This window comes from Panthera pardus, unplaced genomic scaffold, assembly GCF_024362965.1.
Source record: "Panthera pardus isolate Hobbes unplaced genomic scaffold, ASM2436296v1 HiC_scaffold_13, whole genome shotgun sequence".
Classification (NCBI taxonomy): Eukaryota; Metazoa; Chordata; class Mammalia; order Carnivora; family Felidae; genus Panthera; species Panthera pardus.
Genome location: NW_026526688.1, coordinates 68664084 through 68680185, shown reverse-complemented (window position 1 = coordinate 68680185; position 16102 = coordinate 68664084). Strand labels below are relative to the sequence as shown.

Sequence of the window (16102 nt, the reverse complement as noted above, 5' to 3'; positions counted from 1 at the left end):
TCACAGGTATTACTTGAAAAACAACATGGAGACAGAAACTCTTTGTTCAGACGAAGATGCTCAGGAGCTGTTGAGGGAGAGTCAAATTTCCCTCCTGCAGCTCAGTACTGTTGAAGTGGCCACACAGCTCTCTATGCGGAATTTTGAACTTTTCCGTAACATTGAACCTACTGAATACATAGATGATTTATTTAAACTCAAATCAAAAACCAGCTGTGCCAACCTGAAGAAATTTGAAGAAGTAATTAACCAGGAAACATTTTGGGTAGCATCTGAAATTCTGAGAGAGACAAACCAGCTGAAGAGGATGAAGATCATTAAGCATTTCATCAAGATAGCACTACACTGCAGGGAATGCAAGAATTTTAACTCAATGTTTGCAATCATCAGGTAAGTGAGCATACAGGTCCTAAGACTCAATTCAGTTTGCAGATCAAAAATACACATCAGTCCAGGAACACCGTATAATTTCTATAAGTGTAGTAGCTTTTGATTGAATCATATTGAACAAGTCCTTTTCTCGGAATCCAATGATTCTTAATTTAAAGTCTCTGGTGAGCTACATGTAGAGCCCAGAAAAGCTCTATTCACTACTTTTTTTAGTTCTGCGACTTAGGGCAAATTATTTTAATTTCTCTAGACATGAGTTTATTTCTCGTAAAGGAACAGTGCCCCAAAGAAGGATCAAGTAGATTAAATGATATTATGTATGTGGACTTCTATCAGCCGGCACGAGGCAGATGCCCACTAAATGTTCATTTTCATTTTCTTCCCGTGTAAGTGCTTATACTGAGGCCGGAAGACACTACAAACTGAAACAATTAGCAATATTGCTATTCACGGTGATTATGAATCATTGTCTCTCACTAGGAGTTTGATCATATTGTCATTACTGTTAGGACTTTTATTTTATTCCTGTAGGATACTTGGCCAGTCTGTTTTATCACCAGCCTATGTGCCAAGGGCTTCTCTGCGCATGGAAGCAGAGCTGCAAAACAGATGCTACCCTCATGATACTTCACATTCCAGTTGTTTGTCCATAATAAACAGACTAGAAGGGTCTGAAGGGTAATAACCCTTGGCCCTGACCCTGCTTCTGTCTTCAATTCTCATTACCCAGAATTATTAGTAGTTTCTTATGAATCCCATAAATTGCTATGCATATACAGCATAAACACAGAGGTATTATACGTTTATAAACAATATGCTATTTTTACTTTCTTTGTTTCGTAAGAATGAGTCATTTAATTTCCTTTTTTTCCTTTCAGTGGCCTAAATTTGGCACCAGTGGCAAGACTACGAACCACCTGGGAAAAACTTCCCAATAAATACGAAAAGCTGTTTCAAGATCTCCAAGACTTGTTTGATCCCTCCAGAAACATGGCAAAATATCGCAATGTCCTCAACAGTCAAAACCTGCAGCCTCCCATAATCCCTCTATTCCCAGTTATCAAGAAGGATCTCACATTCCTTCATGAAGGTAAGTATAAAGTAGATTTTCTGTCTTCACTTGTGGAAGCACACAATAAATGAATGTGATAGGATTCCCTTTTTCTTCTTTGCCAATTATAGGAAATGACTCAAAAGTTGATGGGCTAGTCAATTTTGAGAAGCTAAGGATGATTGCAAAAGAAATTCGTCATGTTGGCCGAATGGCTTCAGTTAACATGGACCCTGCCCTCATGTTCAGGACTCGGTGAGTGTGTCCTCTTCAGTAACACGTGTAGGCTTAGAGAAGTTTGGGTTTAGAGGTCTCCTAATAAATGAGAAATTTTTGAATATTTACATTTGTAGCTTGGCAGAAATTTTATTAGGTTGTGGCGAGAAACCCCTGAGCTCTAATTTGAAATAAATGTCTTATTCGGCCTCAGGTGCACTTTTGACTGTCCGTAAAAAACAGTTTGTCCTGCAGAAATTTTTCATTTGACATGAGGTACAACTATTCCTTACTTGTCAGAACACTGGTTTGTAGAGCTTAAAACTCATAACTGATAGTATGAACTAAAATATGTAAAGAACCCAAACAATATGGGCTCAGTATCCATGCAATGGATTTAGTTGGCAGTGTAGTCAAAAATGATTAATCCAGTGAAGGAGAGGAGTTCTTAGAACAAAAAATTAACCGTATCTGTCTCTTGAGCCAGAAAAGTATTGCGGGTACAGTTGTGTGTGTGAGGTGATTATGCAGTTTAATGTTTGTGAGCTTCTAGTACTGCTTATCCAAAAGTCTAGTCCTTTCTTTCTGAGCTTGTGATCTTTCTGTCTCTCTTTCTACACCCATGCTTCAATCTCCATGGCTCTCACTTACAGGAAGAAGAAATGGAGGAGTTTGGGGTAAGTGGTGGAGACCTTGCAAACCCACACACAATTCTTACTCTGTTCATTGCATTGTTTTCTTACCTGCTGTATTTTCTGATGCTTTGCATTTTCTCTTAACCCTCTTGCTGACTTCACGTTTAATCTGTTGGGGCTTTTGTTTTTGAGGTCATGATCCATGAGAGCTGTGAAGTGGTTGATGATTGTTCTGGGGAACTGTAGGCCAGGCATACTTCTCAGTCTTCAAAAAGATTTTATTTTAATATGATTTGTGTACTTGGAAATGGAGAAAGCCTAATGCGGGGTTACGGGAGGAAGAACATTAAAAGGAAAAACTGTGCAATTTAAATACTATTGCACAGATATTTAAGTAAATATATATAATGTAAAAAGTGCCCCAAGGTGTTAAAACTAGTTTTTACAGCTCAACTAACTACTGTTTTCATTCTATAAACCGATACTTTTTAAACATAATTCTTAACAATTCATGTGCTAGTTTCTATATATATATATATGTTTACATTTGCATGATCATTTTATTAACAGATTGACCCATATTACTTTAAAAACTCTTTCACTCAAGGAAAAAGAAAACGATTGTGAACAGTGTAGCTAATTTTATTTAAACTTATGTAAAATATCCTCTTTAGGAGAAGTAAATTTCATGTAAATCTCAATGATTTTTTAACTGTGTATTGCATGAGCTCCTATATATAATCAGTATTTGCTGGCTTCTATGAAAGAACTGCCTTGAATGCTCTGTAGATGAGAAAAGCAGAATTTCCGAGTTGGACTAGAAACATATATATATGTATGTACGTATGATTCTTTTTTAACTTGAAAAAATTTAATCTATATTAGTCTATATTTCCTTGTAACAGTTTACTTACCAGAATGAGGCATGTGATCTTTTGAACGCAGAATACTTGTGTAAGTCTTGGCATGTTTCAAATAGATAAAGGAACCCCATGGTAGAGTGAGCTGCATATCTGCCTTTTCATCTTCCAGGTCTCTCAGCCAGGGTAGTACAAATGCAACAGTGCTAGACGTTGCTCAGACAGGTGGTCATAAAAAGCGGGTACGTCGTAGTTCCTTTCTCAATGCCAAAAAGCTTTATGAAGATGCCCAAATGGCTCGAAAAGTCAAGCAGTACCTGTCCAATTTGGAGCTAGAAATGGATGAGGAGAGTCTGCAGACCTTATCACTGCAGTGTGAGCCAGCAACCAACACATGTGAGTTTTTCCTTAAAGCGGCTGCAGAATCTGAAATGCAGATTTGTTTCCTGAGCAGTGGTATGGGCGGCGACAAGTGGGGCTTAGCGCAGAGGGGGCAGTAGCATCCTGGCAACATACTAGCCCCTCCCTTGAATGCTGCCGTTGATCCCATGCAGTACTGGCCTAGGCCAGACCTCCCGTCCAACTCACTTGGCTTGGGCAGGGTGACCACAGAGACTTAGGGGGACGGCTGTTTCCGTTGTGTCTTTGTTGTCTCGCAAAGATACTTCCAAAGTGATGGGCAACCTGAGAGGCGAGAGTGGTGAAGGGCCTGCCTCGTCAGAGGGGTCTGTGACTAGGTGCACCTGCTGCCTTTTATACCCTCAGCCTGACAGCACCGGCAGGAAGTTGGCCTGGCACAGGAAGCAGTGGTTCTGCTGCACGGTACCAAAACGCAGCCTAACGTGTAGTTTCCCAGCCTTCAAAAATCTGACCAGGCTAGAAATGGGGGCAGTTTTCTGCTTGTTTTCATCTGCATTCGTGTAAGATCGAGGCATTTTCCATTTAGGACACTTCCGGGTCTTTTATGGACAGGTTTGAAGATACCCTTGATAGAATTTAAATGTTAGATGAGTTGAGAAGATTCAAGTTACTGGATTTTCCCAGGACGCTGAAGAGCTTGTCCTCTGGAGTCAGATTGGTTTGAGTTCAAATCCTGTTTGTTTCTCCAGATAGCATCGTCCCCTTAGGCAACTAACTTGAGCTCCCTAATCCTTAGCTTCTTTACGTGTAAATGGAGGAAGTACATCCGTGTCATTGAGTTGTTTTGAATGTTAATACGTTATACATACAGCATTTTTGATTGTCCTATTCAGAATGTCTTCTATATGCCATGGAATTATATAATCAGTCTAATATTCAAGCAGTATTGGTTGCTATTGGCTAACATAGATAATTTTACCCATAGGAGAGAATTTAAGAGTGAAAAGATTACAGTTAATAAATACCATTTATTAAATAAAAACTAAGCTCATACATGTCAAGGAATTTTGACCTCCATTTTGAAAAACAATCCTAATAATTTTCCTGTTGTAGATTTTATCATATATTTCTGCTTTTTATATACATTCACACAGCATATTGAACTCTCCACATTTTTCTACTTTTATTTTTAATGTGGTATTTAATAGTATAATCATCATTTGTGACAGCTAGTTTCATAAAGTAAATATCTTTGTCCTGTCAGGCCTATATTATTTTCTGTAACTAGGGTTCCCTCCCACCCCCATTTCTGCCCTTTATGTGGATAACAGGAAAAAGACATGATACACATTTTCGTGTTCTAAAGTGTAGAAAATGCTTATGCAGTTCTGAACTTGTATATAGCTACTAACTTCTGAAATTTCTTGTTCTGTTTTTAAACCAAACAATTAACAGTGCCTAAGAATCCTGGTGACAAAAAGCCCGTCAAGTCTGAGACCTCCCCAGTGGCTCCAAGGGCAGGGTCGCAACAGAAAGCACAAGCCCAGCCACAGCCCCAACAGCCACCGCCACCACATAAAATCAACCAAGGACTGCAGGTTCCTGCTGTGTCCCTTTATCCCTCGCGAAAGAAAGTACCCGTAAAGGATCTCCCACCTTTTGGTAGGTGATTCAAATCATATCCTCTTTTGAGGCTATTTGGTGTCATGTTTTTCAGATTAGGAAAAAATCCTTATCTTGAATAACTCTAATATACTTGAGTCTCTATTTGATTGTTACCTCTTAGTAAAACATTAATGTTCAGAAAGTTGAATTTTACTGTTACCAGTGGAAGGGACTGTTTACTGTTTATTCTATAGAGTGTCTCCTTGAATCATGCTCATTTGTTATTGGGAGGGGAGGGCGTGTGAAATGGGAGTGTTAGTATATATCTATTAGTTTTGTCCCTTCATGTAAATGGTACAACAAAGTTATATTTCATAAAATGTATGGGTTCTTTTTTGTACATTTATGTGAAAGGAAACAATGTTAATAAAAGGGGGAAAAAAAACCTTGTGGTACAGTTTACTTAGATAAAATAGGGTATTGGTCACTGAGCTATTCCTACCCAGGGACACCCTGTCCTTATGAGGTGGGCAAGAGTCTTCCGGTAGGTCCTTCGTATACTTTATCTTTGGCTCTTTCTTCCTGGTCAGCATATATGCCATTTGTTGAATTTGGGGAAGAGTGACAAAAGAATATTTTTGCTTGACATTTCCCCTTTGATTTGTATTTGTATTTGTATTTGTATTACTCTCCCTTTCACAAACTGAATTACAGGTTTCTTTGTCATCTTATTAATATTCATATCTTCCTAAATCCCCTGCAACCTGACTTCTATTTCCTCTTTTACACTGACCTTCTTATATGGAAGTTTATCAGTCTTTCTTTTACTTAAATATAACTTTTTAGCCAAATGTGTAAGTGTGCCTGAATATAAAGCACTTTTTTAATCTCTGCATAATGCTGGCCTTGGAATTTTTTCCCAAATCACAACTATTTATTCGTACAGCTTTAGTGTAGCTAACATTTTCATGCATGTTGTGTATATCAGCATGTATATACATAAATATTGCTTTAAAAGTGGTCTTTAAGTAACTGTATTAAAACAAGATCAGATGTTTACATGAGGTGAAATGAAGGCTTAAATCTGTGTTAAATTTCACCGCCTCCTTTTTAATGGATCCTGGTAAGTCTAAGAACATTAAAACTATTGACTGAGGCAGTGTCAGGTGTTTTCAAGTATTTCTTTGTCGTTCAAAAATAAGGCAATTGAGAGCGCCTCATAAGAATACTAGAGGCTTTGTAAACTATTTTAATGTGACTCCCCCATTTCTAAAAATATTTCTTGGGGGGGAATCACCTTATACTGGGATATGTAATCCTTTTCTTCCACCCTCATCCTTCTTGATCCTACGCTTGGCACTAGATCACTCCCTTCTGAAATCGTCTCCTGTGGTTTCTGTGACACAGGGCACTTCCATGGGTCTACTTCTGCTTTTCTTGCATCTACTTATTTGATCGAATATTAACTTCATGGAATTCCCTAGAACGTTTTTATTCACTTTTCTTACTGCCTCTGGTTAGCTCTTGGCTCGTTAGTTTTCTCCCATCATTCCCACTTCTCCTGAGCCAACACATCCAGTAATACCAAAATACCTGTTTGAGTTCACCAAAATACTCAGCCTTGAATTCTAATAATAAATATTCTTAGCTGATCACTTTTGTCCTAAATTCTAATATTTTCAAATTGTTCATTTTTTTTCTTCATTGTTGTCTGATGTCAACATATTGTTGAATGAATGTTGATTAAGATTTAGAATCTAAAGTAAAATATCAAAAGCAGTCTGTTTCTAGCACTCCAGCAGATACCAGTCAGAAACCACATTACAGGTACTGTGTGCCTTCTGTAAGCTTGCTGTTTATACCATGATGATATTACAAGTAGGTTGAAACTAAATGTAATATTAAATCATCCAAAAAGATTTTATTCATGTGATTCCTTTTTACTCATGAAAATACATATTTCTTTCTTTCTTTTATAGGCATATACTCTCCACAAGCTTTAAAGAAAATTCTTTCTTTGTCTGAAGAAGGAAGTCTGGAGCGTCATAAAAAACAAGCAGAAGACACTATATCAAACGCATCTTCCCAGCTTTCTTCTCCTCCCACTTCTCCACAGAGTTCTCCAAGGAAAGGTAGAACTAAATTACTTACTGTTTTCCTTTATAGCAATCTATACATTTCAGCTGCAATAAATTCCAGATTTATATATCACGTCATTTTTGATATTCGGGTCATTTAAAATGATGTCCTATATAATGCCAATTGGATTCCACCCCCCCCCCCACCCCCACCCCTCCGGTTTATAAATTTGGAAGAATTTTGGTATTTCTTAATAGTAAATTGTGTTAAACTACATAATGCCGTTTAAAACATATATATATGGTTTTTATTGATTGTAAGTGTGGAAATAATTTTTATAGTAAAAGGTGTTCTAACTAAATATAATTATATAACATTAATTGCAGAGTAGAAAGCTTTAAAAACATAAGAAAACTAATATCTTCCTGATTTATTTTTTCATTGTATTAACACGGGTCTTGATTATCTTTTTTTTTTTGTTGCTATTTTATTTTCAAAGAGATTAAATTTTTAGGCAAACTCACTTCTTTATGTTGATGCTTTCTTATATTAAAATAATAGTAATTTTTTGCTGAATAACCCTCCAAGTTCCTTTCTCTTTCTACCCTTTAACTGAATGGGTATAAACCAGTAATAAATGGCTAAGACAGTTTTCTCTAGAGGAAGGCCAAAAAGATGGATAAATTGTTAGATTTCACTGACATAACAAATACCTTTTCAGCTTTACTTCTTAGATATTTCAGACATGGATGCATTTTGTGTGCGTATCAGTCTCTCCTGTCCTTGTTAAATGGATACATCTAAATTCTTTTCTCATCCTGTTGTTAGGTGGCAGTGACAATCAGCTGAGATCTTTTGGCTCCGGGCAGTTGGACTTAACCAGTTCCTCCTCTTCTCTTGGAAGTGAGAACAGTAACAAGAATAACAATGCTCCACGGACCTATGGGATAGGTGGGGTTTACAGAACCAAAGACGGGGTGGGAAAGAGAGGAATTTTCTCATTATTAGTTAAGGAAAATGGGAGAATTCCTCTAAACGTCAAGTGCTCCACCCAAGTGATTATTTTTCTAGAGGTGTTTTTTTGAGAGGACTGTTCAGGGAACGCTTTAAATCTTGTCCATCAGAACTTTCAGTGTCCTCTAAAAAAAGACTTCTCATAGATGAATGCATTAAATCTTATCAAGACCTGTGCAACCTTTAAAAAATAAATCAGGAATTAACAAGTTACTGAAAGGATGGGGAAGTACTTATAGAAGGTAAATTAGCAACATTTAGGTGTTCTAGATTTAATTTTTTTATTAGGTAAGTGGCATTGAAAAATCTGCATCGCATACACATGATCATATAAAACCAGTATTTTAAGTAATGTGAGATCTATAGTAATATTGTTTAAAAAATGAGTACTGAGAAAGAAGATTTGAATTTTTTCATTAAAAATATCAAGACAAGCACCTCTTTCTTTGTGGCTTTCAAAATTATTTTTAGCAGCAAAGGAGAGTTAAGGGTCCTTCAGGACATCTGTTTAGACATAGTGATGGTCTAGGGAGAAACTGGAGATTTTTGCACATTACATCCTCCAAAACAATTGGCTTCTTTGCGATTCATCCAATATAATATTAATACTGAAAAACAAATGGCAAAAACCCAAAGGTATTTTCTTCAGGTATTTCAGGTATTATTCTTATATGTCCACTTGAAATGGTAAGACAGATAACTTCGAGCTGAATATTCTCTGCCATAAAGTTCTAAAAATTAAAAACTTCATTGGAGATTACTGACTTTGCAGTTAAAAAAATACTTTTAAACTTGATCACACTTATTCTTCTTAGTTTCTTTTATATAGACTAATAGTAGTATTATTTATACCTAAAGGAGCTAAGAATAGTCAACTAGTGCCATGATTTCTGCAAAAACACATAACAGTGTTTCTTTTTTTCTTCTTTAAACTTTGATGAAACATGTTAAATTTCATTTGAGTAAAAGTTTACCTTACCAGTCACCCAAGTCTCCACAAGTAAAATGGTTTTTCCCTCACTTCAATGGTGGTACCTTTGGCCTGCATTTTGGTTTTGCTTCTATTTGGTAGGCTTCAGTTTTATGTTGTAAACCTATGGTGTCTAATTAATATGGTCGTTATTTCCCATGCAGGCTACACTCTGGCTCCTAGTGGTACTGTGGATAATTTCTCAGATTCTGGTCACAGTGAGATTTCTTCACGATCCAGTATTGTCAGCAATTCTTCCTTTGACTCAGTGCCAGTCTCGCTGCATGATGAGAGGCGCCAGAGGCATTCTGTCAGCATTGTGGAGACAAACCTCGGTGTGGGCAGGATGGAAAGGCGGACTGTGATTGAACCAGACCAGTACAGCTTAGGGTGGGCAGCGTTTCTTTAGTGTTCTTTTACATTCCTTCTTCCAGTCTTTAAAAATTAGTCCTTTTTTCTGGATGTGGATTTCTGTTATTTTACCTAATGCCCAAGGAATGCTCACCCATCCCAGTTCTAATTTTTACAATTTCTAGATTAAGTTCCGTGCAATCTTTGTTCAAGTTAGCTTTATTCTTGGAATACAGTTGCTCTGTGCTAAAGGAAGAGGCTGGTTTCAGGATGTACCAGATCCTGTATGTGCGCTGCCTCCCTGAAATCAGATTATGTTGACTCGTCCTTTAACCTTCTAAGGAAAGGGTTCCTTTATTATATATAAGCAAGTTGTTGTTCTTTTCCCTCTGTATCGGTGATGACAAAGTGAGCAAACTGGATGTGGCAGAACCGGCCAGGAGAATGAAACTCGGGGGTGCTTTTATCCTCTTCCTGTGATGAAACAAAGCCACCTTTCTGGGGGGGAGAAAACGTATTTTGGTTTTATATCATAGATTAACAATCTTGCACTTTTTCCCCTTTTCATTTTCAACCACGTAGGTCCTATGCGCCAATGTCTGAGAGTCGAGGCTTGTATGCTACAGCTACAGTAATTTCTTCCCCAAGCACAGAGGAACTTTCCCAAGACCAAGGGGATCGTGCGTCACTCGATGCTGCCGACAGTGGCCGTGGGAGCTGGACGTCGTGCTCAAGTGGCTCACATGATAATATACAGACCATTCAGCACCAGAGAAGCTGGGAAACACTTCCATTTGGGCACACTCACTTTGATTATTCAGGGGATCCTGCAGGTTTATGGGCCTCAAGTAGCCATATGGACCAACTTATGTTTTCTGATCACAGCACAAAGTACAACAGGCAAAATCAAAGTAGAGAGAGTCTTGAACAAGCCCAATCCCGGGCAAGCTGGGCATCTTCCACAGGATACTGGGGAGAAGACTCAGAAGGTGACACAGGCACAATAAAGCGAAGGGGTGGAAAAGATGTTTCCATTGAAGCCGAAAGCAGTAGCATCACCTCTGTGACCACAGAAGAAGCCAAACCTGTTCCTACGCCGGCCCACATAGCTGTGACGTCGAGTACTACAAAGGGACTTATTGGTAAGCTTATCAGAGAGCTTTGTCAGATCTCACCTTTCAAAAGTAAAATAATGTGTTCATGGTTCTTTTCCTCATCTTGACCTACCCGTTGTTGTCGGGGGCTTCCAAATTAGTGGTATGTTCAGGATTTTGAAATAAGAGTAGTCAAGAGCCCAGGTTCTGTGGTCAGGTACGTACAGATATATTCCAGCATAATAAACAGTCTGTACATTTTAGCAGTCAAGATCAGCAGGTTATCATTATGGATGTTTTCTTACCTTTTAGGCTAAAAGTATCAGAAGGATGCCCATTCTTTCTAAAGGAAGAATTTTTTGCGTAATTGGAGCTGTTTTAAAAGTTCTATTTTGTTCCTTGAATTCCACTTAGAACTTGACACTTTGCATATATAAATCTTCCATTCACTTTTGTTATGCAGACAAATCATGTGCTGCACACTGTAGAACAAGGAAGAGGGTGCTGAGAAGTAACATAAAGCATAAGAGCATAGGCTACGAATTTGGCGGATTGGGGGTTGAATCCCTGTTTGGCTCTTTACTAGCTTTGTGACATATGGGCAAGGTACTAACCTTCCTTTGTGAAACAAGCTTAATAATTTCTATCAATACGGTTGATGTGGGGATTAAAGGAACTCAATGGAAAGCACTTAGAACTGTGCCTAGATAGTAATTTATAAGTATTTGAAAGATGTTTTTGCTTTGCTGCTGCTGTTTCTCTTATGAAGTCTCTCATGTTCCCCCATTCCTGTCAGGTTGTATTTTCTATGGCATAGTCAACATCTACCTAACTGAAGTGTAGGAATAAATTACAGGATACAGAGTCAGAGACTCTATAAATATAGAACGGAATTTATTAATAGGGAAATTGTTATTTTGCCATATAAATAGTCATGGATGGATAACAGTTAATACCTTGTCTTGGGTTGCAATTTTTAAAGCACTTTCTTTTAACAAACTAATACTTAGAATTTTTATTGCAAAGACGGGAATGAGTTTCATTCCTAATAACTGAATCTATGAAGTTCCAGAAAATAAAACTCTCATTCTACTTGGCTTCACAGATTTCATGTTCTAGGCCATGAACGTTAATAAAGGACTTTAAAAGAAATACATACCTTATAGTTTAGAGTTTTAAAATTTGTGTCCATTTTTGCACGACTTTTCCAAATTTAATTCTCTTTTCCAAAGTGAGGTCCAAGACCTGAAAGTAATGTACGATTGATTTTCTGCCTGACAAGGGTAAATGCCCAGGTAATATGGAGTAGCCTACCTTGTCCTTAGGGTAGGGGGAGAAGGAGGAAGGAAACTTTTAGCAGGCACTACTAATATCTCCCAGGCATAATACTAGGATTTTATGTTTTCTCTTTCCTTAAACTTTCCAATAAACCCAAGGGTTAAGTGTTAACCTTATTACTATTTTATAGTTAAATGCAAGATCTGAAGTAGTCTGTTTAGTAACATCTCTCACCAGTTATTTTACCATGGTGATAACCATTGAGAATATTTGGCTCAATTAACATCCATTTCCTCGCCTGCCATATCCCCCACACAACATAAATCACATTTGTCATTGCACGGTGTTTGCTGTCTCAATAATTAGTTTTATAATTAAAAAAAATTTTTTTTAATGTTTTATTTATTTTTGAGACAGAGAGAGACAGAGCATGAACGGGGGAGGGTCAGAGAGAGAGGGAGACACAGAATCCGAAGCAGGCTCCAGGCTCTGAGCTGTCAGCACAGAGCCCGACGTGGGGCTCGAACTCACGGACCGTGAGATCATGACCTGAGCCGAAGTCGGATGCTTAACCGACTGAGCCACCCAGGCGCCCCAGTTTTATAATTTATCGTAAACATTTGTGGCATGAAATAATCGTCCACAAAATTTGCAATGACCGGTACATTGTTTTCACTACAGTGCGGAAGGAGGGCAGGTATCGAGAGCCCCCGCCCACCCCTCCAGGCTACATTGGAATCCCCATCACTGACTTTCCAGAAGGACATTCCCATCCGGCCAGGAAACCTCCAGACTACAACGTGGCACTTCAGAGATCTCGGATGGTCGCCCGACCCACCGACACAGCTGGGCCTTCGCCTGCACAGCAGCCACACGGGCCTCCAGCGAGCGGCAGGCCAGTGAACAAACCGCAGTGGCATAAGCCCAATGAGTGTGACCCGCGCCTCGCCCCCTATCAGTCTCAAGGGTTTTCCACCGAGGAGGATGGTATATATATGCATTCTTAAAACCATAGCATTAGTGTGTTCACTTATTCTGCCTGTGAGCTTTTGAGGGCGTTTGTTTTCTTAATACCTTGGTCAGCTGCGTCTTTAGCCATGTCCTACATAAGGAACATTTTGTGTTCAGAGTTTGTTTGTTCCTGAACGTGTTTAGAAATACCAAAGATTGCCGAGGGGACACTTGCAATAAAGTGTGTTACATGACTAGATTTCTTACTGATTCTCAAAGTTTCTCTGTGGAAATGTATTTGGACTTTTAACGAGATCCGAATGAAAGTCTGATAAAGAAGCATACCTTATAGCTTCTTTGCCGCCTTTCTATAAATCTACCTGGCCATGCTGGAATGAGGGTGACGGAGATCACCCTCTGCCCTTGTTTAACATGTTTTATTATGCAAATAATCATAATGGAAAAGAAGTAAAAGACAAAAAATGAAAATCACTTCTAGTCCTACCTCTTGCAGATAGCCATTATTAACATTTTGTTACATATCCTTCTAGATTTATGTGTGTGTGTATATTACTTAAAGTCCCATGCTGCTTCATAATTTTCAATTAATTTATTAACTTTGCAATCAGTAAGCATACGATATTTATATCTTCTACTGTGTATATTTAAAGATATGCATCATATGTACTTTTTTTAAAACTTTAGTATTAATCATTACTTAGAGAAAAAGGGAAAAGATTTTAAGTGAGCTATACTAAAAACATAGCTATGGTATTTTTATTTAACCTATCAGTGAATGTATTCTCTCTAGCAAAGAAATGACTTGCCTGCTCACTTTTTTTTTTCCTTTCTTTCTTTTTTTCCTCATTGTGTTTGCAGAAGATGAACAAGTATCTGCTGTTTGAGGCACAGGCTTTTCTGGATCCAGAGTTAGCCACCTAAAAGGAGAGCACAAGAAGACGTCCCTAGCAGTGGAGCCGTGGAACTCGCATTCTGAGGATGGTGGACCAGTTTGCCTCCTTCCCTGCCTTAAAAGCAGCATGGGGCTTCTTCTCCCCTTCTTCCTTTCCCCTTTGCATGTGAAATACTGTGAAGAAATTGCCCTGGCACTTTTCAGACTTTGTTGCTTGAAATGCACAGTGCAGCAATCTTCGAGCTCCCACTGTTGCTGCCTGCCACATCACACAGTATCATTCCCAATTCCAAGATCATCACAACAAGATGATTCACTCTGGCTGCACTTCTCAATGCCTGGAAGGATTTTTTTAAATCTTCCTTTTAGATTTCAATCCAGTCCTAGCACTTGGTCTCATTGGGATAATGAGAAAAGCTAGCCATTGAACTACTTGGGGCCTTTAACCCATCAAAGAAGACAAAGAAAAACAATGAAATCCTCTTGAGTACAGTGCTTTGTCCACTTGTTTACAATGTCTTTTTTTTTTTTTTTTTTTTAATGAATTTAAAGATTGTGTTCAGAGAGTAAATGTTCTATCCATTTGATGATCACAGTATTATTTTGAACCTTTAAGTAGGGTTGCCAGCCTGGGTTTCTAAAAAACCAAATATGCCGGACAGGGTGTGGTCACACCAAGAAGAGGGAAGACCTGGCTTGCGACCCTGTCTTCCCGTGTCCTTCTGGCCTCACCCGTGAAGTGCCCTATCCTGGAAGTAGAAGATGTTAGCCAATTACTTAGATACCAAGACACCTCATCCACTCCTTCCCCAGTGGGTGGGGTTCTTCTGTAAAACTGTTTGCACATGGCCAGGGGAGGGAAAAAGGACTCTTGTGTCCTGTGTCTGAGCCTTATGGAGTGCAGGACAGTGTCATTTGAGGGCGTGTCCTGCTCCATCGAGACGGATGGCAAACCCCGTTTTTTTAAGTTATGTTTCTTTGATTTTTGTTAAATTAGTTTTAGGGATTTTTTTTTTTTTTTTTCGTTTTTAAAGAGAAACGTTTGTAACTGGATAGCATTGCAGTGAAAGCAGCTTGGGATATCGGAGCTAACGCCAGCTGTTAATACTGCTCTTTCGAGACAGCCTCCCTGTACCGAACTGGCATTAGGGAATAAACAAGCCTTTAACGTGATAGAGGAACAAAAGATCAAAAACCTGATTAGACATGCCAGCCTTTGCGAGGTGGGTTAGTCACCAAAGACTAACCTGGAAGTGGCTTTATGGACGCTGCAGATAGAGAAGGCCTACGTGTAGCAACCACCTGCTCACAGCTGCTATTAACCCTATAGTGACTGAAATGACCCCTCCACTCTATTTTTGTGTTGTTTTTGCACAGACTCCGGAAAAGTGAAGGCTGCCAATCCGAGTAGTACTCAAATGTGAGGAACTGCTGGTCTTGGATTTTTTTTCCATTAAATTCAGCTGATCATATTGATCAGTAGATAAACGTAAATAGCTTCAAATTTTAAAAGTCAAATTGCAGTGTTTTTTCACTGCATCAAAACGATGTCAGTGCTTTATTTAATAAATCTCTTCTGTATCATGGCATTTGTCTACTTGCTTATATATTACATTGTCAATTATGCATTTGTAATTTTCCATGTAATAGGCATTATTTGCCAGTTTTCTTATATAGGCTGTGGACCTCATGTGCAGATAGACAGACAGAAACCTAGCTCTACCACAAGTCGCACAAACGTTATCTAAGCATTAAGTAATTGTAGAACATAGGACTGCTAATCTCAGTTCGCTCTGTGATGTCAAGTGCAGAATGTACAATTAACTGGTGATTTCCTCATACTTTTGATACTACTTGTACCTGTATGTCTTTTAGAAAGACATTGGTGGAGTCTGTATCCCTTTTGTATTTTTAATACAATAATTGTACATATTGGTTATATTTTTGTTGAAGATGGTAGAAATGTACTATGTTTATGCTTCTACATCCAGTTTGTACAAGCTGGAAAATAAATAAATATAACATAAAGCCTGGTCTCTATCCTTAATGAATCGTGCATGCTTTTTATTACTGAAGTGTAATAAGGCCTTTGGGTCTTACTGCAGGAGCAAGCCCTCAGAAGGTCAAGGAGATTTAGCCTAGTTAGTATAAAAACTACCTAAAACTATTCTTTTAGGTAGCTTTCTGTTGATTCAAAGATACTAATATCACAAACCAAACCACATTCAGAATTTAGTGTTTCTTGAGATTCAGTGAAAAATAATGATCCATATATATTTACAGAGCATTGGTCTCTTCTCAGCTCTTTCTTTTCCAATAAAAATTTCTGTGGGAC

At 38.3% G+C, this 16102-nt stretch overlaps 1 protein-coding gene across 13 annotated transcripts in view; it reads left to right on the top strand.

Annotated features, from left to right (window-relative positions):
* The window catches only part of RAPGEF2 (Rap guanine nucleotide exchange factor 2), a 252907-nt gene extending 237112 nt beyond the window's left edge, over positions 1 to 15795 (top strand). For 7 of the 13 annotated variants that reach the window (XM_053901161.1, XM_019441108.2, XM_019441114.2 and 4 more), the window contains 12 exons: positions 7 to 390; positions 1269 to 1480; positions 1573 to 1696; positions 2311 to 2334; positions 3325 to 3548; positions 4968 to 5174; positions 7097 to 7249; positions 8025 to 8147; positions 9345 to 9570; positions 10114 to 10673; positions 12585 to 12890; positions 13734 to 15795. In XM_053901161.1, coding sequence (XP_053757136.1) covers positions 7 to 390; positions 1269 to 1480; positions 1573 to 1696; positions 2311 to 2334; positions 3325 to 3548; positions 4968 to 5174; positions 7097 to 7249; positions 8025 to 8147; positions 9345 to 9570; positions 10114 to 10673; positions 12585 to 12890; positions 13734 to 13759 — 2569 coding nt within the window. In that variant the 3' untranslated portion in view covers positions 13760 to 15795. The remainder of the gene's footprint in view (positions 1 to 6; positions 391 to 1268; positions 1481 to 1572; positions 1697 to 2310; positions 2335 to 3324; positions 3549 to 4967; positions 5175 to 7096; positions 7250 to 8024; positions 8148 to 9344; positions 9571 to 10113; positions 10674 to 12584; positions 12891 to 13733) is intronic. The other 6 variants (XM_053901165.1, XM_053901164.1, XM_019441118.2 and 3 more) reach the window with 3 other exon arrangements.
* Positions 15796 to 16102: the final 307 nt, after the last annotated feature.